The sequence below is a fragment of the Dryobates pubescens genome, chromosome 13 (genome assembly GCF_014839835.1).
Source record: "Dryobates pubescens isolate bDryPub1 chromosome 13, bDryPub1.pri, whole genome shotgun sequence".
Taxonomy (NCBI): Eukaryota; Metazoa; Chordata; class Aves; order Piciformes; family Picidae; genus Dryobates; species Dryobates pubescens.
The window spans coordinates 27,220,432-27,243,889 of NC_071624.1; the positions used below are offsets into that span (position 1 = coordinate 27,220,432).

The 23,458-nt window shown below is 48.7% G+C and overlaps 2 protein-coding genes across 3 annotated transcripts in view; one reads left to right on the forward strand and one right to left on the reverse strand.

The window, feature by feature from the left end:
• The first annotated feature begins 35 nt into the window (after nt 1-35).
• ABHD15 (abhydrolase domain containing 15) lies at nt 36-2,552 on the forward strand. The gene is made up of 2 exons (XM_054166812.1): nt 36-1,043; nt 2,075-2,552. The coding sequence occupies exons 1-2, from the start codon at nt 76-78 to the stop codon at nt 2,550-2,552; spliced, it is 1,446 nt and encodes a 481-aa protein (XP_054022787.1). The 5' UTR covers nt 36-75.
• An 8,796-nt stretch (nt 2,553-11,348) lies between these two features.
• Nucleotides 11,349-23,458, reverse strand: part of TAOK1 (TAO kinase 1) — a 66,675-nt gene continuing 54,565 nt past the window's right edge. The window contains exons 16-20 of one of the 2 annotated variants that reach the window (XM_054167077.1): nt 21,788-21,991; nt 21,048-21,287; nt 17,066-17,278; nt 15,811-15,993; nt 11,349-12,048 (exon numbers count right to left, since the gene is read on the reverse strand). In XM_054167077.1, the coding sequence (XP_054023052.1) occupies nt 11,587-12,048; nt 15,811-15,993; nt 17,066-17,278; nt 21,048-21,287; nt 21,788-21,991 (1,302 nt within the window). In that variant the 3' untranslated portion in view covers nt 11,349-11,586. The remainder of the gene's footprint in view (nt 12,049-15,810; nt 15,994-17,065; nt 17,279-21,047; nt 21,288-21,787; nt 21,992-23,458) is intronic. The other variant, XM_054167078.1, reaches the window with a different exon arrangement.

Genomic DNA, 23,458 nt, shown 5'->3' on the forward strand with positions numbered 1-23,458 from the left:
AGAAGATTCCCCATCAGTGCTAGGCAGGGCTTGGCCACATGTCCCTCCCATTTCACCCAGTCCCCTTGGCCCTGGATGGCGCCAGTCACACCACCCCCAGCACAGCCCTGTCCCTGCTTGCCCAGCCCCGGGGCAGGGCTTTCCCGTTGCTGCCCTGTCATTGCTCTGCAAACCCACCAAACACCCAGACTGCCGGCTGGGCCTCTCCACGTCCCCATGATGTCCCCCGAGGGGTTGGTGGCTCTAGCTCTGGTGCTTATTGGCCTGGGCTTCCTGGCCTGCTGCTTTTGGGCAGGGAGGCTGGAGGTGCCTGGAAACTGGGGAGAGGAAGAAGAGGGGGTCCCCTTCATCGCTGAGGATGGTTCAGAGTGCTGCCGGCTGTTCTGCAAGCCCTCGGCACTGGCCCAGCACCTGGTATGGAGCTTGGGGCGGTCACGGGTGCTGTGGGGGGGCTGCTGGCTGTGGCCAAACTGGCCCCGGCTCCAGATGCTGCGGCAGCTCCTGCAGGTGCCCAAGGCAGAGCCAGCAGTGGCCCGGGAGTTCTTGCAGCTGCCTGATGCTGGGCTGGTGGCCCTGGACTGGCTGGTGGGGCCACAGGGGTCTGGGAGTGACAGTGGTGGTGGGGGCCGAAGCTCGGTGCTGCTGCTTATCCCTAATGCTGCTGGGAAGGTGACTGAGGGGCTCCTGCAGCTGGGGCTGCAGGCACTGGAGCGGGGCTTCATCCCTGTCATCTTCAACCGCCGGGGTCACAACGGCTGCCCCCTCACCACCCCCTGTCTCCAGCCATTTGGGGACCCTGGGGATCTGCGGGAGGCAGTGACCTACCTGCACTGCCGGCACCCCACTGCCCCACTTCTGGCCATCAGTGAGGGCTCAGGCTCAGGGTTGCTGCTCGCCTACCTTGGGGAGAGTGGCTCCTCCAGCCGCCTGTCCGCTGCCGCCTGCCTCTCCCCCATCTTCCGTGGCCGGGACTGGTTTGAGGCCAGGATGCCCTGGCTCTATGAGTGGCCGCTGCTGCTGCACCTCAAGCAGGGACTCAGCAGGTTAGTGGGGTCCTTGGGGCTGGGGTAACATGGGGTGGGGGACTGGGGACGGGTACCCCAGGATCCCCTCTGCCAGCCCTGAGGTGGGTGCATGCAGTGGGTGCTGCTGCCTGCACAGGAGCCTCAGTGTGTGCACAGAGGTGCTGAGCACAGCAAAACGTGCTGGTTAATGAACACCAGCCTGGAGCCGGCAGCTGCACAGCCAGCCTGGTCACCACCTGCTCCTGTGGCTTGACATCTTGGGGTCCCCAGTTGAGTCATCTCAGTGCAGGTGCACTTAATGGTCTGGCCAAGCCCCTGCATCAGTGCTTGCCTCACCTCAGCAGCTGACCCCAGGGGGTCTGCCTTGTGGGGTTGGGCTCCATGACCACCCACTCAAAGCTAGCCAGGGGACTGTGGCAGCTGACAACGCCCACCTTTACATTGGCTCTGAGTCCCTGTTGCCCAGCACAGCTGTGATGGGGAGGGCTGGCATGGGTTGGAATGGGAGAGAAATGACCCTGTGCCAAGGCCTTCAAGTGACACCTCCCCAAGTGGTGCTGAGAGCCTGAAGGGAGAGGGGGGGCAAAGGGCCACCGCTGGTGGGCAAATGAGGGCCAAAACCCTGCAGCTAAACCTCAACATGTTGGAGCAAACACATGCCAGGTTCCACCTCAGCAAAGATGGGGTTGGTTTTCTGTTGGCCAGGTGGTGTGGTGGGGGGTAGCAGGGTGTTTCCCTCCCCCCATTTGCCAACACCCATTGCAAGCACTGCTGTCACGGTAACAGAACAGAGTGCTGGCTGCCTCCTGTTGCCATGGTACCCAGGCTGGCGAAGGCTGCACTGCAGGAGGACCCCTTCCCCGCATCCCCAGCAAGGGACTGTGGGAGACACCCCCAAATTCAGGTGCAGAAGGCTTGAGGACACCCTCTCCAATCCCTGTGTGCAGGGCTATAGCTGGAGCACAGCCTCCACAGCCTCTTTGGGTGGGTGCAGGAGCTGGTGACAGCCCTGTGGCCTCTTGTCCACGGTCGCTGCCCCATCCCCGCAGGTACGCGGGGTCCTTGGCCAAGGTGGTGGACATAGACAGGCTGCTGGGCAGCCGCTCGCTGCGGGACCTGGAAGAAGCCCTCTTCTGCTGGACCACGAGCCACCCCAGCAGCTGGGAGGCCTACTGGGAACGCAACGAGCCCCTGCGCGATGCCGACGAGGCGGCCGTGCCGGTGCTGTGTCTCTGCAGCGCCGACGACCCTGTCCGCGGCCCCCCGGCCTGCAGCCTGCCCCTCGAGCTCTTCCGCAGCAGCCCCTACTTCTTCCTGCTGCTGACCTCGCGCGGAGGACACTGCGGCTTCCCCCAGCGGGGAGGGGGCCGCAGCTGGGGCCACGAGGCTGTGCTGGAGTTCTTCAGGGCCATGGTCGAGTTCCTGCGGACAGAGGACCGAAGGAAGGGGCTGCCACAGCCCCGCAGGGGTGGGGGTCCCGCTGCCAAGCCCCCCGTTTTCACCTGGCAGAGGTCCTACACCCGGTAGCCTGTGGGTGGGAGGCCCACGCAGCGGGGGCGGGCTCACACAAAGAGGCAGACACTCCATGTACTAAAATTACTTTATTACAGTTGATTTTTTTTTTTTTAACCATTTCCTTTGCTATGATACAAAGGATACTTACAAACAAAATATTACATATGACCTTATTTTTTTTTTAATTTTTTTTTTTGTTTTGTTTTCCTTTTTCCTCTTCTCTTATTTTCTGACAACTTGGTAACAGCTTTAAATGCACAATCTATACAATTAATACAGGTTATATATGAGCTATAATGTATGTTGAACCAGAAGAATACCAGAATACTGACAATATACTGTACATTAAGCCTTACCAGTTAGTGCTCGTGGCATTTTCTACAAGAAGGAAAACGCACACCTGTAGATTCACTCATACCAGCTGGTGCTACCAGACGTGGAAGCAGGAAGGAGTTTTAATTCCCCTAGTTAAATCCTTCACAGCCCATCACCGTGGTGCTGGGCCTGGAAACCTCAGACCAGTGTTCATAGTAAGACAGCAGATATGTGTGTTGTTGTTAACTAACGCTCTGCGGCACGAAACCGGGCAGCCGGGTGCCTTCCCCTGGCACCGGGGCTTTGCCATACCTGGATGATGCCCCAGAGCAGACAGCCACGGCGCTGGGGCCGGGCACTGGGTGAGCTCTTGTTGGTGAGCTGGACCCTCCTTATGGAGGGGGAGAGGAGGAGAGGAAAAGCAGCAACAGCTTTGCCGTCAGCAGCAGGCAGCTCTTGGGTTTGTGCACATCAACAGGTGGGCACCGAGGGGGAAGCAGCGAGCCCAAGGCACATCGTTCCCCTGGCATGGCTCGGCCGAACCGTGGGGTGCAGTCCTGGGCTGCTCTCGGAGCTGGTGCCTGGCAAAAACCTTGGCAGGGCTGGGAGCTGCCTTGCAGTAACCTGCTCACCAGGAAAGGTTTGCTTTAGTTTCGCAGCCAAAGCTAGACTTGTGTGGCTACAGGTGTGCACTTCCCCTCCTCCCGCCGTGGGCTACGTGGGACTGATAAGGTTACATTTTTGTTTTAAGCTTTTTTTTTTTGTTTTGTCTTTTTTGTTGTTGTTGTTGTTTTTTTTTCCTTTTTTTTTTTTTAAAGCAACCAGCAAGTGAAGCATTTTTAGTTGACTGGCAAGAGACCTGGCATTTGCACAGAAGCTGCAAATGGAAAAGAGCCATTCCCCTCCTCCCACCCGCTGCATCCCAGTCCAGAAAATCCCAAACTGTTGGCAGAAGAAAGAAAGGAAAGAAAGAAAGAAAGAAAGAAAGAAAGAAAGAAAGAAAGAAAGAAAGAAAAATAGAAAGAAAAACAGAAAGTAAGAAAGAAAAAAACCAAAACCAACCAACCAAACAAGGGTGGCGGAGAGGAAGGGGAGGGGAACAGGTTGGAAAACACCAGGTCGGAGTTAAAACGTTTCCTCGACTTCACACAATGCTTGTGCAAAAAAAGAAACAAAATGAAACACCACCCCCCCCAACAAACAAACAAACAAACAAACAAACACAGAAAACCAAACCCAGGAACATGCTGGAAAGAATGGAAACAAGTGGAAAGTAATATATAAAATTAAAACCATAAATAGGAAGTCTGGCTGACTGGTAGAAGAATAGGTCGTTCAGGTTATTTAAAAACAAAAAGAAGAAGAAGAAAAGAAGAATATACATTCAAGAGGCTCTGAACCCAGTGGGGTAACTGATGTTGAAGTTGTGTTAAGAGTTAGGCTAGAATTCTCAAGTTTGTCTTTAAAATCTTCACAATACAAGCAAGCTATTTTTGAAAAATATACACTATACACACCTCACACAGCTTCTCCTATCCGCATTACACACGTTACGCTACCCTCCATCCACTACACAACGGGGGGGGGGGGGGGGTGTCCCACAGCTAAAGTATGTAGGGTGCGTGTGTACCCACCCCCGCTCCCAGCCCCGACCCGTCGGTGGGGCAGCAATGGCTGCAGAGCCTCCAGCAGGTCCCTCGGCCCTCCACGTCTCACCACAACCTTCTCAAGCATTTACAAGTCACCAAAGGGCTGTAGCCTTTTATGTTATACACACTTCACTTTGTAACGTTAATTATTTACACCAGGGCTGCCCCCCCCCCCCCCCCCCCCCCCCCCCCCCAAATCTTTTAGCTGTTTCTAGGCAGGTAGAAAGAAAAAGTGTTCCTGTTCCAAGCAAGCAGGGGGAAGAGCTGCAGGGGGTTAGGAGGGAAGAAAAGCTGAAGAAAGGAAGCAGGTGGTTTGCTTGCCAGAAGCCAAACCTGTACGCACACATAAGCCTCTCCTTCTATGATCCTTGAATCCTTACACACTCCTGTCCCCTGTGACCTCTAGGACAAACAGCATGGCCTCACTGGCACTCCAACTCCTCTGCTCACAGCTTCCTGGGATGCTCAGCAAAGCTATTCTTGACTTGCAGACTTGCCTCCGCCACAAGACAAAAGAGACAGCTCCTTCCTTCATTCCTACCCCTCTTATCATGGCAGGTCTTGCAGTGCAAGCCAGCTGCAGCCAGGGCAGAGATACCAAGCCCCCTGTGCAAACCACTGCCTCACACCCACAGACTCGCCCCTCGCTGCTGCTGGCTGCAGTTGGGCTCTGCTGGAGCCATGCAAAAGCAGCAGCGACTTAACAACCCTGTCCTGATTCTAAACTCTGCTGAGCTCAGAGTTGCCATAGAAATGCATGATCCTGGCACTAAAAGCAGGCAACAATCTTAAATGAAAGTCTCTTATTTTTTCCTTTTTTTTCCCTCCAGTCGGTTTAGATGATCTCAGGTTTAAGACAAAAGCAATCAGAAAGGGGAAACAGATCATTTCTAGAGAGGTTAAAAATAGTCCTAAGCCGGCATTAAACTGCAGCAAGGAACCTGAGCTCGGCTCCTCTTGAGTTCAGCTCCAGAGAAAGCTGGAAGCCACTGCTCCATCCCTCACACTGCCCACCAGACAGCACATGACAGCGACAGGAGGAGGATTCCACACAGCCAACACGGAGCACCCAGCTGAAGGCCCCAGGCGAGCAGCTGCCAGCCCCCCCGGCCCTCCTGCGCCTCCCCAGCTCGCAATATTTAAGCACAATTCCTTACAGCATCACTTGGACAAGTCTCAGGGATTAGGTGCATGCTGAACTACGACTGGCAATTACAGTAGCTTTTTGCTAGCTGGCACATACTGTATCTATAAATTTTAGTACAAAAAACTTAAAAAATACAGAAACTAGGTCAATTTGTTACCTACATATGTACAGATAATTACAACTCTTTTCACTGGCAATAATTAAACTAATTGTCAGTGAAAATTCAAACTGTGCATGTTCTGAGGTACCCGTACTCAAGGGTGGGGAGCGGGGCAGGGGACCGGAGGGGTGAGGCGAGGGGCAAGATCCCCGCCTGGGTTTGTTCACATCCCTGGGGGCAACGCTCAGCCCTCCTGGTTCCTGGACTCAGTGTGTGCACTCAGAGAAAGCAAGCAGAGAGGGAACTGATGTTGAGTTGGTTTTTTTTTTTTGCCTAGGACATGGCTTTAGGATGTTTTGAGGATGCCAGACAGGTGCAAAGCCAACAGTCACATACTGAACTGCCTTCCTCCCACCAAGAGGAGCCTTCAGGTGAAGTGCAAGTATTGAGACCTACAGCTTGGTGGCTAAGGTGCTTGTTTGCTGGCAAATCCGATTTCCTAAGTCCCTCTCTAGCTGACAAAGGCCACTCCTTCCCCAGCAAAGCCTGGGCTGAGGGTCAGAGATGCAGCAGGCAGCGTCATGGCCCCAGTTGGCTGAACCTCATTGTGCAACAGGAACCTGGGTTATCTGCTGCCATCGTTCCCTGCTGGGGCCCTGTTTACTAGAACCAGTAGATCCATCAGATTTTTGTGTTTTGGCTGTAAACAGTTACCCACAACCCTCCAAAGCGCCTCACACTTATTTCTCAGCAGACTCTGGCTCAATCGACTCGTAAAAGTGCAAACTGAAACAAACACAGCAGAGGGACACCGACTGGCATCCCTGTTTGGGCATCTATCACTCCTCCATCCTTGGCACATGGCTCTGGGCTCGCTGCTGCCCAGCACCAGAGTGGGAAAGTCCCACAGGCAGGAGCACAGCTAAGGACAAAACTACTCCTTGTGAAAGAGTAATGATGTCCCAACCAAACCTGAGCCTCTCCTAAAAATCTTGCAAGAGAGCTTCCAAAAGGGATAGAGGGGGAAATTGTCTCCAAATTCTCTGACAGCACAAAAAAGAGAGCCCACAGTTGGCATGCTGCTGAGCTGGCTGGGCTTCCCTCAGGGGGTAAATATCACAACTGGATCAACAGTTGTGACTTGACACACGGGAGAACCATTTATCCCCCAAACTACCCCATGTCCCACTAAGATGGGGTCTGTAGAGGACAAAGGAGAAAGGTCAGAAGGGTCTTCACAGCTTGAGGAGCTCATGGTGTCCGGCATAGCACTCGCTCCCCTTACTATGAGAAAAAACAGGGCAAGGGTTACTAGAAACACAGAGCAAGCACCCAGGAGAAGAACATGGCCATCCAGTAACAAAGCACATACCTAACCAGAACAAAGCAGGGCCCAAAAGCATCGGTGTGTGCATACACACACGCACGGCTATGCTGTACACACACTCATGCTTTAACTCTTCCAATTTACCTTCTCTTTTGATCCTCCACATAACCTGCTCTAATTATTAGATGCACACAAAGGTAGACAGTGTTCAGTCAGTGGCAGTTTCAACTCGGGAATGCCAGGAGTTAGTGCCGGTGCAGCATGCCAAGACCGTGCTGGGCTTGTGATCTCTCGTGGCGAGACGCAGCTGGGGACTCTGAGCTCAGCCTGCTGAGCACTTCACCGGCCCACTCACCGCCTCCCCAGCAGATCAGTACATTGCCTCCACTGCTTTTTTTCCCTAGCGCTATAGCATCTTGTTTTCTTCTCTGCTGTCTTCTGACTTTCTGGTACCCTCTGGGAGCTCTCTTCTCTACTTTATAGCACGCCCATAGCAGCTCTCCTACTCGCCTGCACCCCGGAAAAAAACGCAAGCTACAATTAGCAGGGCAGGATCGAAGCGAGGGCTTCTGACTGCGTTCAGCCCTGGCACAGACGTACATGTCCTCACCCTCAAGAGCCCTGCTGCAGGGGTTGCTTTTGCTCGTGAACAGGAGCGCTAAAGAACAGCAGAACTGCAGTGCCCTGACAGAAATGCACAGCATGAGGGGTGTGTGCACGTACAGCCGCACACAGGTACATACAGAGTATATAAATATATACAAATGAGATACCATATATATAGATCCAGATGTGCGTATTCAACAGAGTAATGGTAGACAGTGGTACAATACAATTTATTGCCTCTCAAGAAATGGCACGTAAGCAGGGTTGGGGAGGCTGGGCAGCCCTAAGTGCAAGGGGCCCTCTTCCTTAAGGGGGTGTTTGGGAGAGGTCTGGTAAACGGCATCATCCCAGGACCAGGCGGGGTGCACCCCATGCAGGTTACGATGCACGTTCTTCTAGAGTGGGAGGGCTGGGTGGGACACGGAGCGATGCCAGCCTGGCCCCAAGCCAAGAGGGGAATGGCTGCAGGGAATTTTCTGTGGAAAGCTCAGTATCATACCACAGTTAGTTCTTCAACCCCTTTGAAGCTCAGAGGCTTGGAGTGAATGCAGGTGAAACAGAGCTGCAACCTCCATTTCAGCGCTGCATGTGAGGAAGAAAGCACGCAGCATTCAACACAGAAGGGAGAGGTGGCTGCTGACTCCCCAGGACAAGAAAAATGTGGTCCTTTTCACTGATTGTAATTAAATAAAATTAAAAAGACATTTAAATCAGAAAGAGGTGTGGCTCCTCTTAATTTTTCTTTTTATCTCCAGGCTAAACTACATCAGAACTTTAGGCCTTTGCAAAGGGGAGAGAAAAATAACCACAAAATACAAGAGATTTCGGGGGTCAAGCTGGTGATTTGAAAATACTGCAATAAAGTTTGCAAAGTAGTCGACACAGAAGTTTTCCCCAGTGTTAAATAAGAAAACAAAAGATGTAACAGAACATCTTTTGCTGAGGTACTGGAGTAGTTTCCACAATTTACAGATTACAGTATTTTTAAGAATCAAGGTTAGGGCATGACTGCAAGGAGTACAACATGGAATAATTGGCCTTACTGCTAAAAATAGAGTTTGCAAACTGATTCAGAGAGTGTTTGCTCCTCTCTAGTGTAGAGTTGTTGATGTATCTCAGAAACATGCCTGAGATACACACAGCAAGAGCCTCCTCACAGAACTCCCAAGGCACAGTCTGACCTTGAGTCCCTTTGGCTACAGCTGCATCATGGGGTGCTTTCTCTTCAGATCAGGCTTGTTTGGGACAGCTTTCCTTCCCCCACATACACACAGGGACACACACATTTAGACCAGTTGATCTGAATCAGTTTTTGCAAACTATTTTAATTAAAATATTAACTTGTTGGAATAGTCCAGGTCTGCACATGATATACATGTAAAAATGGTTACTACACAGTTCTTTTTGAATACAAAAAAGCCAATATGGGACAGCCATAGTTTGGATTCAGCATTCAGTCATGCTTGACATTACACAAAGAGATGGGTTGAGAGAATTCTGTTGAAATAGCTCAATTTAAGCCAGAGACTTTGACCAAATTCAAACCATAACAGAAGCAAAAGAACGAACCCACTGAACTTGTAGGTATAGCCTGTCCCTGCTGTCGCTGCTGCTGCTGCTTGTGACAGAGGAGCTGAACTTCAAAAGGCTGCGTTAGCACCATGCTCTGGGCACACCCTCCACACTCACATGGTAAATTCCAATGCAATCTCGGCCTTTCAGTTTTCTCTTTCTTCCTAACCCCAGGAAAAGACAGGTACCTTTCCTAAATGAGTTTTGCTGTATTTCAACAACACTGCAAATGCAAAACAACGACCCCAAAACATCCAATTCCACATAAAAACATAGCAGAGGAAGGGACAGGACAATTCATGGTCACCACTCGCCCCCGGGGGGGCGACCACAGAGTCGCCTCCACGGGACCACCACCTCATCCCAGGCTTCCGTCCACTGTTTAGGACTACAAAGCTCCTTACTAAGGGGCTGCTCAAACACGTTTTGGTAGAGTTTCCATCTTTGATTAGTGATATGCTACGTTAAGATGCTAGAAATCCCAGTTGGATTCACCGGACACTGGCAGAGAGTTAAGGATCGGGAGTGGATGTTAATTTAGCTAACGAAAGAAGGTCGCCCTGTCGAGTACTGAACAGCAGCGAGACACTAGAGTATTTATTCACTATATAAATATGTCACATGGACAAACACATTCGGAAAACCTTGCTTTTTTTTTTTTTTTTTTTGAGCCCTATAAACATATTAAAGGCAAATCCTAGAGTTAGCAGCTAGTGTTTTCTTCAAGATGATTAGTGTGCAAGGAAAAACATTTACAAAGAACCCTGGCTGGTCAGTCCCCAAGATGGAAATCTTTACCTCAAGCCAAACTTCATCTACCTGCTCTTTCCCCAGCCCCACGGTGCTGGCTGACCCAGCACGGGGGGGGCACCTCCAGACCCCAGCGCTAAGGGATGACACAATGCCACAAAGTCACTCAGTTAATGAGACTCCCTGCCCCCTTTTATCACCGCTCGGATTTCACAACCTCCTTCACTTCCTTTCAGTAGTACAGCAGCTCCAAGGAGCCTCTGGAAGTAGTGCCTTCTTGCATGGTGTGATATGCTGCCAAAATATCACAGCATCTCAAGGGACTGTAAAAGTTGTGAAGTATTGCAGCAAGGAAAGTAATAAAAAGGAGCCTCACATGCAGCAAGATCTACAGTGGTGATGTGGGTTAGTCATCAGCTGGGAAAGAGTCATTGGCTCAGCTCCTCCTGGTACACTGTGGCAACTAAACATTTAAACAGTTGGCTACACTCTACATGTAAACAGGAAATTGCAACAAGCCAAAAAGGTAATAAATTGGTGGATGTAGTATAATAATGAAAAACCTGTTCAATGGCATTTTGTGACTATGGCATCCTTCAAAACACCTCTGGCATTTGAGACTGATTGGCTGAAAGTCTAATGTTTCTGAATGGAGCAAAAAGGACTACACTGGGTTCCAAGAATTATTCTGATGCTTAGCTAAAATGAGATGTCACAGTATTAGCTGTACAAGTGCATTACTTACACTCCTCTGCCCAACCTCATCTGAGCTACCAGCAGCACAATCAGGGAGTGCCAAAGCAGGAATACAATTTCAGACATTCCTAGCCTGTTCCCTCTAGACAGGTTTACCTACACAGTTCTCGGGATGCTGACCAGTGCCTTCTGAGAGAAGGTCACTTCTTACATGACACAGAGCGGGCACTTGGGTAGAAGGGCCCAGCTGAGCCCTGGTGTCTCTTGGCCTCTCTTCTCACCCTTCTTCCACACCTGCACATCTTTGAAAATGCCTCCTGGCAGAGACAATACCCTAGAAATGTATCCAATTTAATGACCAATAAAAATGGAACAGAAGATCCAGCTGTTCCTCCCCTGGATGTTGGTTTAAAGGCAGCTCGCCTGGTTTTTGCAGGGTGGCAGTTCGAAATTTATGGACATGGGAGGAGGTCTCCATTCTCCCTCAGACTTCCTACGGCTGGCGTGACGAGGGCAGCCTGAGCCCCTTCTGTCCTGTCAGTGTGACAACCACCAGTCAACTCTTCTGACTAATTGCATATATTTCTCAGACGCCCTCCCAAGACCCCTCCGAAAAAGTAAAAAACAAAACAAAACAAAAAAACACCACCAACAAAAGAAAAAGAACTAAAAAAACCACCCCCCCAAACCCTGCAGCCAAATACTATGACATCCCAGTTAGTAAACACAAAACATAATGCTTTACAAAATGAATACAATATTCCATGTGCACCCAGCTTCCACACGTCAGCACCGCACTGAGGAGGCTGCTGGGCTGGTGTCTGTAGGCAGTTTCTGTTGGCAGACAGCTCCAGTGGAATTGCCACCCTCAGTTATTGTTTAAGTTATGTATAAGACATGTGTGAACCATTGGATATTTGTGAAGTAACACTTGTGCTCCTGCTCATGCCCTGCTCCGTCCGTCCCCCAGAAGCTGTCCGCCTCAGAGCCTGGGGGCTGTTGCGGACCCCTATAGCACTACTTCGAGGTACCCCCTGCATGGGCCCCGAGGGGTGACCCCATGGCTGGGGTCCACCTTGCATTGGATGGCCCCAAGCTTGTGGTGGGCCACCCATGGGATGACCCCAGTGAGGTCCTGCACCCCCAGTAGGATTGTGGGACCAGCCAGAAGCTCCCGGGTAGCTGTGGCTGAACGCCTCGGGGGAGAGATTAGAAAGAACCATGTTACTAAAACCTAGCCTCATGCTTTCTGAGTCAAAGGCTTCGATCTCGCGAGCTTGGCGCTCCAGCAGGCTTCGTATCCGTTCGGTACGCTCGTTCTGCAACGCCAGCATCTCCTCCTCAATCTGGGAAGGAAACAAAGAAGAGACAGTGTGTAGTAGCAGGACTCCTTCACGTGCTTGGCCTCAAGGCTCTGAGGAGCTTGTAACAGCAAGCTAATGAGGAACCTTCTCCCCATGCTTCTACACGAGACTGGATCTAGATCAGATGTCTGCTGACACACAATCTGCTCTGAATGCAAAAGGCTATGTCCCATAGACCTGCACACACCAGAGCACAGTGAACACCCGCTGCAGGGCCTTGGTCCCTGCTCCCTGGTGAATACAGAAGTTTTAGAGATGTGAATCCAAAGTCTGCAGTGACACAAAAGATTAACCTCTGTCGAGCTGTTAAAGATGCAGTGCAGTCTACAGCTTCCATAAAAGCCTACTAGGAAAGGACCTTTGGATACAGGCAGGCACGGTGCCTATACAGTCAGATACCTGCCAACACAGCTTGTTGTGACCTTCACTGTAGCTGAATCTGATGATGACTGCTGTTATTTTCTCCAGGATTCAATGCACAAGCCCACATTCAGTTTCCTCTCCAGTGTTCACTGCCCAGGTTTTCTGAGCTCATGTTTATCTCCTATCTACCCCATTCCTACATTGGTTTCTCGTGTTTCATTACCCTGATATTTTCTCCAGGGTGTGGAGTAGGCAGGGATGTTTGAATTGTGGAGTAGGTTATTAGCTAGATGATATGCAAGCTAGCAATTCCAATTTCTTCCCTGTAACTGCTCCAAATCAGTTTCCAACAGTACTTTGGTAGGGGCACTGAGATCAGCTCTGCAAGTACAGATGACATGGGGCTATGGCCTCCAGACACCCATCAGGCAGGGATGAAAGCCTTCCTATTGAAATCTTTGCAGTCAGGTGGAAAACCAAAGAATCGCTCCATTATCTTCTTGCCAGCACTGAAAAAGCTACTTCTGGCCTCGGTGGAAAAGACCAAATGGGTAAAAAGCAGCAGCCAAGACTTTTAACATAGCTCACTGGCATCTCCCCTGCAGTCAGCAGCAACATGGCCAAGAGGTGCTGTCTTAGTCTGTGCTAAAGGTACTGGGCAGAGTGTTGTTCTTGTAAGCACTCTCCTGCCTCAGTCAGGCAATATGCTAAGTGATTTCATCTGGAATTTAGGAAACAATCTGCTCCAGCATGAGTCATCTCCTGAGCCATTTGGGGCTTTCAGAGACAGCCTTCTCCACTTGTGTGTTTCTTAGCGCTAGGTGAGTGAGGCTGACTCTTTCCATAGAGCAGCCTTGCTCACACTGCTGAAAGCCCCACAGTGGTCAGCTGTCTTGGGAAAGGCAGAAGAGGAAGAAAAGTGCCTTCTCTAACATTAGCTCTAAAATGCTCCACTTGTTTGTTTCCAGTCCTGCTATCTAAGCAGAATGCTCCTTTTCCAATGTTTTCAGCATGTCCAGCTGCTCACAGTTTCCAGTCTGTGACAGTGTAGCCCACAGGACTCAGTGCAACTGAACCTCACCAAACAGCAAGCCTAACACACTGCATTGAAATGACATCACTTAGAAACAACCTCAGGATGCAGGATTCTGAAGATGAAGCATGTGGGAAGGGAAATGAGTAAAATCTGAAGTCTTTCAAAGACACTCTTGGGACATGCTTGTTACTGGTGTGACACAAACAACACAGCACCAGGGTATAACTTGTACAGTGCCTCAGTCACTGGCACTTCAAGGCTGCGCATTGCTGGGGCTGGCTGCTCCCTCCTCAGTCCAACTCAGCCATGTATGCTCTGGTGAGTTACCATGGTGATGGGCACCATCAAAAATAAAGAGCACCATGCTGAGGAGGAGGCAGAGTCCTGTGCACACACCAACTTCTGGAATCTAGTTTATTATTGAACATCAGGGACTGACTTTGCCACAGGCTATGTGTATATTTGTGCACATAAATTCAGACATCCAGCTCATGCACACACCTGCCCTTTCCCTGGCTGCCAGCCTCAGTTAGCATAGGTAAGCAAACACCAGCTGACATCACTAAAGAGGCCTGCACCACAATACTCATAACTCTTAATTCTTATGAAAACAAAGCAACCCTCCACCCCAAAACTACCCCTCCAAAAGAAGGATGCATCTACCTTTGCATCCCCAAATTTTCCCTCGAGCTGCTGCTATGTGACTGTAGCCCTGCTGAGAAGCAGGCTCATGGTTGGTCCCTGACTTTGTGACTTGCAATGTCACAGCTAAGGCTTGCTACATCAAGCTATGAAGTGCCATAATTTTTTGCTGTTCTAAGGTAACACAAGGACACACACACAAAACATTATGATGCTAGGTCTTATTTTTATCATTTTCATCCTCTCTGTGAAGAGAGGATGCCCTGCTGAGCCCCTTATCACCATTACTGATACCAAATGTTTCACAGAGGCTTTCTACACGCAGAAACTGCAATCCTGGTCCATGATGAAAGACTTATATGACCTTATTATTGGTTGATCTGTTTCCTTAAGTCGTTGGCCCCACTGCAACTTTTATCAAAGCACTACATGCCGTGCAGTAGATGCTGTGCCCACAGACAGAAGAAATGACCAGCAGCTGGTCTGCTGTGGCGTACTTCTTCCCGGAGCTCTTGGCAGATGATGCCACCAGAGGGCAATGCACACCCAGCATAGATACTCAAAGGCAGGGCTGTGCCGGGAGCTGTCTTCCTCCGGACGGCAGCGGTGGGGTGTAAAGCCAAACACGAGAGCACCACACGGGAACTCTGCACAAATTCTGCTCCTTCCAGAGACTCGTGTCTACTCACAGAAGATGAAAGCACAACAGGGCTGGGTTGTCTGCTCAGAGATGCTTCCTCCACTGGCCATGAGGTGGAGCAGTTTTATTCTGAGGGCGGCCCTCCATCAGGTCAGCATCCATCTGTTAGCCTCTGGGAGAAGTTAAGTGTAAAAAAGCCTCGAGGCCACGGAGTAATTGCCCTAATTTAATAATCGCTGATCAGTCAAGTTGGGAACTGTTGCGTGAATGGCGACGGCTGGCACCCACAGGGCAACTCAAAGGGGAGAAAATCTGCAGGGGGAAGGCTGATGGTGCATTTCTTTTCACTGACTGGCACATTACCCTACCCTGGTTTGTGTAGGCTACTCACATCTCATACACACAGTCTGGCACCGCACAGACGAGCACACTTCAGTCAGCAGCACCTAACACACACAGCCAGTTACAAGCTGAAATCTGAGGATTCAATGCCTAGGAATCTGGTGCCTTCAGTTTGCCCAAGGACATGCTCATTTCCAGAACAAGTATCATTTCATAGGGAAACTGCAGCCTGGTCTCCACAAACTGACAAATGGAGCAGATCTGTAGTAAAATAATATTACCATAAACCACAGGGTCTCAAACACATTCTACCTTTTTTGCTCCCTCCCCAAAGATATCTACTATTGATACCACGTGAATTCCCAAAGCCCACCCCTTTAAGTTGTTATTGCCTGTCCTCTAAGGAGCTGGGTAAGCTGATCTGCAGCTCACAGACAAAAAGAACAGCTCACTTTCCCTTCTGCCTTGAGAAGCAGAACTCCCTCTGGCACACCTGAAGCAGCTCTATCCCGGCCAGAAGCTGCTCACATAGGATGACTGAGCTGGCAGAAAGTTTAGGCTATGTGTCACTGAGCTATTAACCCAGAGAGGGCAAATACTCAAATGATCTGTGTCACTATATACAGCAAGGTAAAAGCCATTTCTCTCTCTCTTGGTAGTACAGTGCAACTTAAGATATGAAATCTGGAGTGTGCCAATGATGCTCACGTGCCCATTTTACCTTCTGCTCAAGGAGGGCCCGGCGGAGGGATACCCTCTGTTCAAGATCACGCAGCTCCCGATCATGCTGGGCTTCTGCCTGCATCTTGATTTTACTCTGATATGCATTCAGCAGCTCCAATTCTTGCTGCAGCTGCATCTTCAAAACCTGGCACTCCGCTTCCTGTGCTTCATCCAAACGCAGCTGGGAAAGACAGACAATAGAGATGTTTCACTATGGGGTAACCACTCATGACACTCCGGGGGAGGACTGCGGGAAGGGGAGAGAATGGGATAGGACTTTGTTTTCTTAGCAATACAATTGGTCTCTATTGTACTTCATTTCACTGAACAGAGGACCTATAGTGACAAAGACTGGTGACAGCGAGCCCACAGCACTGATCCGAGTGATGCTGATGAGCAGTGGCGCCTCAGGAACCACAATCCATATTGCAGAGACAGACTGCTGGAGGTGCTAACATCCACAGCTCGCCTTTTGCTAGAGGCAAAGAGAAGATCTCTTGCTCTGTTCAACTGGATTAACCAATTACCTGTACACAGGAGACTTAAGTCCATATCCCTGCCAGTGCAGGACTTTGGGCAAAAGAATATAATAGCATAAACCTAAAAGCAATACAATACTGAGCTTTTCGCCTTCCCATGGATAAGAGCAGCCAGCTACCCTGCCTCACCCTGTCAAATTTATACGGAGCGATGTGAGCAGGACACGCTATGCAAGAAGTGCAAAGAAAACTGCACACTCAGTTGTAAGCAAGGACTCAAGGCACTGGTCACATGGTCATTCCTTAAAGAAGGAATCACAGAACTTTCCCAACACTTTAACGTTATTACAGATTTACAGTCGAAACCCTGGACTCCTCCACAACTCGACGAGCATCTTCCACCAGTGGAACATGCTTTGGTTGGTATCAACAAATCAAAACCTAAATGACTTCAGCCAGCAAGCTGCACATTATTTGACAGTGCTCTAACAGGGATGTTTATGTTGTCAAACCTCATGCAAAAGCAGACCTCTGGCCACACAGATGCATCGCTTTGCATCTCTGCAACAGCAGCTTCAACTTCCACCTGCCTGAAGGGGGTAATACCTCTTTCCTCTGCATTTGAAAGCTGCTTTTTGAACACAGAGGAATGACTGTGCAGGGCATGGTGCATGTAGCAAGGAAGCAGCCAGCCTGCTGTCAGGATACAGATCAGTTAAAATGCAAACATCCCTATTTGGCTGAGGAACCCTGGGTCCCTCGGAGGCGACTCACAGCTTGTGTAGAGAGCATTTCATTAATGCTGTGATCATACTGCTCAGCCAGGATAGCCAGCTTCCGGGTCTGCTCCTCCTTGAGCCGTTTGAGGACAGCTTTATGTTCACTCTTTGGCGTGGTCTCCAGCAGATGGTTTCTCAGTGCTTTGTACTGTCTGGTTTGGATCTTGCATGTATCCTGAAACTGCTTCTTTATCTGTAGTTCTTTTGACTGGAAAGATGGAGGGGACACAAACAAAGAAAAAACCAGCATGTTTCAAATGGGAGAAATATCCATTCAAATGGATATTTGGGATTACATTAAGGATATGAGTTCAAGAATCCACAAATGTATATTAACATCTACAGTGCAAGGAGGGAAGCAAAATACACAAGAGGCAATGACTGCTGCTGCAGCTGCTTTGACACTGCCACTGCGCAAAACAATTACAATACAGACACTTTTATAACAAAGCTCCAGCCTAAATACAGCTGTCTCTGCACAAAGAGCCTCACATTTGTCACTGGACTGGATCCAGTCCTGGGTGTTGCTTTTCAAGAAAAGTTCTTGAGGGACAGGACCAATATTTATTAGCACCAAAAGCCATACTTACACATGGCTGTGCTTGTATGGCGCACACATATGAACGGCACTTCATGTTATGGAAAGAAGCAGATCTGGTGCATGGGAAGGGACAGGGAAAAAGAACAATGCTTTTTCCACTGAGGGTTTGATGAAGATAAGATGCATTCTAACCCTCGATAGTAAGAGCCTGGCTTTCATAATGATACTAAAAACTGGTTGGATGGTTGGGAAAGATTAGATTCTTGAAGAGGTATGTCACAAGCAACATCAGCACTGTGCTAGGCTGGCAAATTTCCCCCTTCTGAGGGAGGCCTACTGGAGACTTGAGTCTTTGCATTTGCTAGGATCTCTGTATTGTTTAGAGACACAGCTTTCTGACTGCACACAGGGCTCGGAGACATCAATTCTGGAAAAGGCACCTGGACCAAACCTTGAGGAAAATAATTCTCTTTTTTTCTTTGACCTGCCTTAACTGCTGCCTTCAGAGCAGCTTGTGAGGGTTAACATCTACCAACAGCTGGGCTGGCAGGCATACTTCTAACTAAGCAAACTCCACAAGTGATGAGTGATGCTGGTTAACTGACAGGTAGTCGAGTTCTTCACAATAAGAAACTAACAACCAAAGACCCCACCCATCAGGGCAGTCAGTATACTCTATGGGTCATTCCCACTGTCAGCCATCATGGTCAAATCCTGAAGCTCTGGGAGCAGGAACAGTGCATGGGGATCAGATTCCTGTTCCTTTATTAAGCTGGAAGAGCCCTGGGAAGCCGCAAGCAGATACACGTGCATATCTCCAGTCAGCTCCTGGCACAAGCTCAAGGCTCAGCAGGGTAAGTGGCAAGCACTTGCAGCTACCTAAAAGATGCAGTGGGATCAGACAATGTCCCCAGCCCAGTTCAGCCATCAGTGTGTTTTGCTGCATAAACTGACAATTCCACTTTGCCAACCTGATGCAGAAACCAGGACAAGGATGGGTTCCATTCAAGCCAAAACATGTGTCGTGGAGAGGAATACATCACTTTTACCCTTTCTAAATTCACAAGGAGATATTTCCCTTCAGGAAACCTCTAAGATTGTTTCTCCCTGCCCTTAAAGCAAGTGTCAGCAGGTTACACATTCCTGTCAGGACCTGGTCACAGCAAAACACCGGCAATCTATTTTGTCCTCACTTTCTGTGAAGTCTTGCTTGGACATCAGACTCTGTTTACAGGCTTCCAATCCAAAGGCTTCAACAACAGGAAACAGAAGGGAGGGGTAAGATTTCCAGTCAGACTCCTGACAAGATCATTTTGACCTAGTATTGTGAAATACCAGCAAGAGGGTATTTGCATCACAATTAACACACTTGAAATAATAACAGAGCCGTTTTCACTGAAGGGTGAATTCTAGTTATCAGTCCTTCTGGTGCTGTAATAGTGACAACAGACACTGACCGTTAAAAAACCTGCTTTGAGGACAAAGGACCTCTACTAAGTAACAAAGGGAAAGCCTGAAACACATGCCCTCGAGGGAAAACGTTGCTGGAGAGAGAAACTGAACAAAAAGGCAAATTATCTATTCAATTAAGAATACTTGCTTGCATTACACAGAAGCTAGAGAAGAGTTAATACCAGGGAGCAGCCTTGACAAATGGGGGATTGTGCTACAAACCCAACGGCTGTCCAGCAGGCTGCATGATTAGCACTGTGTGTACGCAAAGGTGCTGGATTGACAGCTCAAGCCTGAAATCCTTCACTAATCGCAGAACAGCCATGCAAAGAAAGTGCAAGCTTTCCATGCTCCCTGCAGAACACTCCTGCCCTGACCCCACTGCAGAAGGAAAGGGGTCGAAGAGTCCATCCAAGCCTCTGCAACCGAGAGAGTCTGTGGATCCCGCTGTCCTGACCGCCAGCAGGGAACGAGGAGGAACACACTGCCCACTCCTGTTTGCACCTCGGGGAGGCAGAACTCATTCATGCTAATCTCAGAAGGATCAACCTAATACAGCTGCCTCAGTTTTATGCAGCTCAGAGTGCAGTGCAGCTTCCCTGTGAAGTCATCAGCTATTTATACACTATATCCTTGGAGATCCTCAACAGCCATCAGATGGTCCCTTGTTCTCACAAGCCAGGTTTATACCATTTAATATTATTCTAATATTGATAAATCCAGTGTTGAGTTTTTATTTGCTGAAGTTCTGTTGTCAAGTCAGTTATTTCCTCTGTAAGAAGATCACTTGCAGGTGGCAAAAACTAAGTCAGATAGGAAATATCACAAAGAGGAAAGACCTAGAACAACAAAGAAACCCCATGCTCAGTATGCCACACACTCATTTTGTTACTGGCACAGCTGAAGACTGGGTGGAGAGAAGAACTCTGTCTCCTTAAAGGAAATGTACCAGGCAGCTTTGTGAAAGGCCTTATCCTCTCTTGTCAGACACTTCAGAATAAACCACTGGACTTCTCTGGATGAAGCAAAGGCTCCCAATGAAAACACTAAGAGCCTCAATTACAGAGGCCCTATAGTTCTGGTCAGCCACCACAGCAGTTACAAGGGCAGCATGAGAAACCCATGAGAGAACCACACAGCAAAGGTCAGTGCTAGGAGCTTCCTGAGGACACTGCAGTTGGCTATTGCCCCCATGCTTGCTACATACCAGCCTTAAAATAAAAGCAATAACAAGGTGAGCTAGCCAAGACTGACAGAGCAGTACATTATGATGCACAAAGCAACGTGAATCTTTTTTGGTTTGTTTGTTTTTTTAAATGACATTGCTTCATTACAGAAAAAATAGGGTTTATTCTTGTATATAGGGGGAGAAAAGGACCAGAAAATGGTGGAGGAGGGGAAAAAAAGGACACTGCAAAGATTAAGTATATTTTAAATCACCACAAAAAGGCAGGCATGCTGCTGAGAACAGATTTAAAAGAAAATCACAGAATGGTTTGAGTTGGAAGGGACCTTAAAGATCATCTAGTTCTAACCCCTCTGCCATGGGCAGGGACACCTCTCAGTAGGCCAGGTTGCTCAAAAGCCTCATCCAGTAGTGTCTTAAACACTTTCAGGGATGAGGCATCCACAGCTTCTCTGGGCAACCTGTTTTAGTGTCTCACCACCCTCATAGTAAAGAACTTCTGTAAAAAGCAAAGAACTGTTGATACAAAATGACGGACCTGTGCCGCTCTGGCCTGCCTAAAACACCCTGCAGCCCTGATCACCACGGCTATGGTTCACAGCTATGGTGCTTGTAGGGCTGCAGCTGCACCCTGGCAGCTACCTGAGCTCATGACAGAATGAGCCACCTCTTCAAATGAACGACCTTCAGAAGACCTTGGACCAGCACACACCACAAGTGAGAAGTGAGCTGTAACGCACCACTCTTCCACCACCACCACCAGCAGCTCGTGCCCAGAGCTCCTCCATCACTTAGTACCTTCAGGCTCTTGGGCTGCTGCCGGACTTCCATGACGTGCTTACGCCTCAGCTCCCGCTCGCGGCGCTTGTTGTACTCCAGCTGGTTGGTGAGCTCGGTCTGGTGCTGCAGTCGGATCAGCTCACAGCGCATCTTCTGGATGGTACTGAGATGGCGGAACTCCAGCTCCTGCATGGACTCGTGCTGACGCAGCAGCATGGCGTGCTCCAGGTCCTTCTGTGTCTGCCTTTTGTTTAACTCCTAACAGGAGGACAGAGGGAATTATTAGAGTCTTTGTACTTACTTGGGTTTCCATTCCCAACATGATGTTTCACTTGGTTCGCAAGGACATTTCTCTTTCTCCAAGGCATCTGAGGACAGAGCACAGAGTTTCTTTCTATGTCTTATCAGAAGCAGACAGCAGCACCACCGGTGACTTTTCCTTCCTCATTTCACTTTTCTTCTTCCTGTTCTAGATGCCCAACAGGATCCACAGTAAGCATTTTCTGGAAGGGACTGTAACTGTTGTGTCTGTTGATCAAATGGTTCTCCAACAATAGGGCACCAACTTGCACATCTGATTCTACATGACTGCCTAAACGCCTTAGGGATTACCAGATGGCACCACAAAACATATGGAACCATCACTTTACCAAAATACTTTAGATGTGGTAACTGCTACTTCAGTAAGGTTGGAGTCGGATTGCAGGTGCTCCTGGGAGATTCATTTCACACAGGTGATTCCAGGTCTCATCTCTTACCTCTCGAACCAGGTCCTGCTCCAGATTATGGCGGCCAAGGAGCATCCGTCTTTTAAAGCGGCGACACTCCAGCTCCAAGTACTGCCTCTGACGCCTCAGTAAGTTGGCTTCTTCCTCTGCCTGGAAATGCTGGATGTTCTCCTTCTGCTTAGAGAGCCACTCCTGCTTCTCCTTCTTTGGAGTGCTCTGGTTTTCATTCAGCTCCTGATAACAGCAAAGTAATTAAATGAGGAACAGTCACATTAAGTTCCTTGGCCCTGAACAACTGAACGGACCTGCCTAATAAACCAGGTTTCAAAGATGTTCACCTTGTCTTCTCATGGCCAGTACCAGGCCAGCCCCTGCAAAATGCATCACACCACCTGTGCAGGGGAACACCAGGAGAGAATTCACAGTGGAGAAAAATGTAACTACAACTTACTTTCTTCTTTTTTTTCTCACGTTGGCCATTTTAAGTGGCCAAAATGCTGGTTCACATCCACAGCTGCCAGACATATAGATTAGCTTAAAACATACAAATGAGGCTTTGCCACTGAAAACAAAGACATTTGGAGGTCCTGGCACATGTTTTTACAGGCTCCCAAAGGACTGAGAAAAAAAGGGAAGTGCTGTCATCCTGTTGTTCAAACAAAACTCCAGCCACATGAAACATCTGAAAAATTCTGTGTCTTGCTTGGTCCAAACACTTACACATTTTATGAGTAACTCATTAAGGCAGAGCCACTCACTCAGATACCCTAACTTAGAAAAACAATATGGAAAAAAAAAAAAGAAAAGTTCAAAGGTGCAATTTAAGGTCACAGTTTCCATGTTTGTGTTAAATCCAATACAGAGCTTGAAGTATCTTTGGCAAAAGACTGCATGCTTGAACTGCAGACCAGAGATGCCCATATAGTGACTGGACTCATTGTGACACTGTTCAACTTCAGCCAGAGACAGAACTCCTCTGTATTTCAGCCTTGGTGCTGTGTGATCTACTGCTCACTTAGGACAAGATTTCATGTGGTCACAAAGAGCCCACGCTACTATAGTTTGTTAGATCTTTCTTGGCTCTGCTGCTCTTCAGCCTTGTTTTCTCCTGGGAAATGTCTGTTATTTGGGAATATTCCCCTTTGGAGCAAGTTCCAAAGCTGTATCATGCAAGTTGATGGTTGAGCACTAAATGATTCTTTTTAAAAAATAAAATAATTATTTATAGTGCTTACAGTTTCAGCTACTCTACACAAAGAATCAGGAAGTTTGGTTCTACAGTTGCTCTGCATTTCACAAAGGTCATGATTTTCACTACAACACAGTGATTATTAAATTATTACACAGCTTTCTCCAGTAAAATTAGTGGTTTACAGCTATTTTCCTTTAAAATGCATCTGCAGGTCATCCTTGCTGCAGCTACAGAAATATCATTTAAGTGAGGAGACCTCACTAGGCTGCTGGAGTACATGGTCAGTCCCTCCAGCAACAAGGTATGAGAAAAATGCTCATGACCTGCCTTAAATTCATGTGGTTTCATTCTTTAGGACTGCCAAATTTGCATGTTTCTGGCTAAAAAGCAAGAGTGAAGAATGGAGAAGCTTGTATTTTTGCAAGCTAAACTTACAGGTGCCAATACATAAATAAACTCTCTAAGATTAAAGACATGAAACAAATACAGTATGGACAGGACTCTGCTCA

What these genes read in the sequence shown, in the direction of transcription:
- ABHD15 (XM_054166812.1), top strand. Translation starts at nt 76, where the DNA reads ATGGCGCCAGTCACACCACCCCCAGCACAGCCCTGTCCCTGCTTGCCC. An exon ending in CTCAAGCAGGGACTCAGCAG is followed by an intron (nt 1,044 to 2,074) that starts GTTAGTGGGGTC and finishes CCATCCCCGCAG; the next exon opens with GTACGCGGGGTCCTTGGCCA.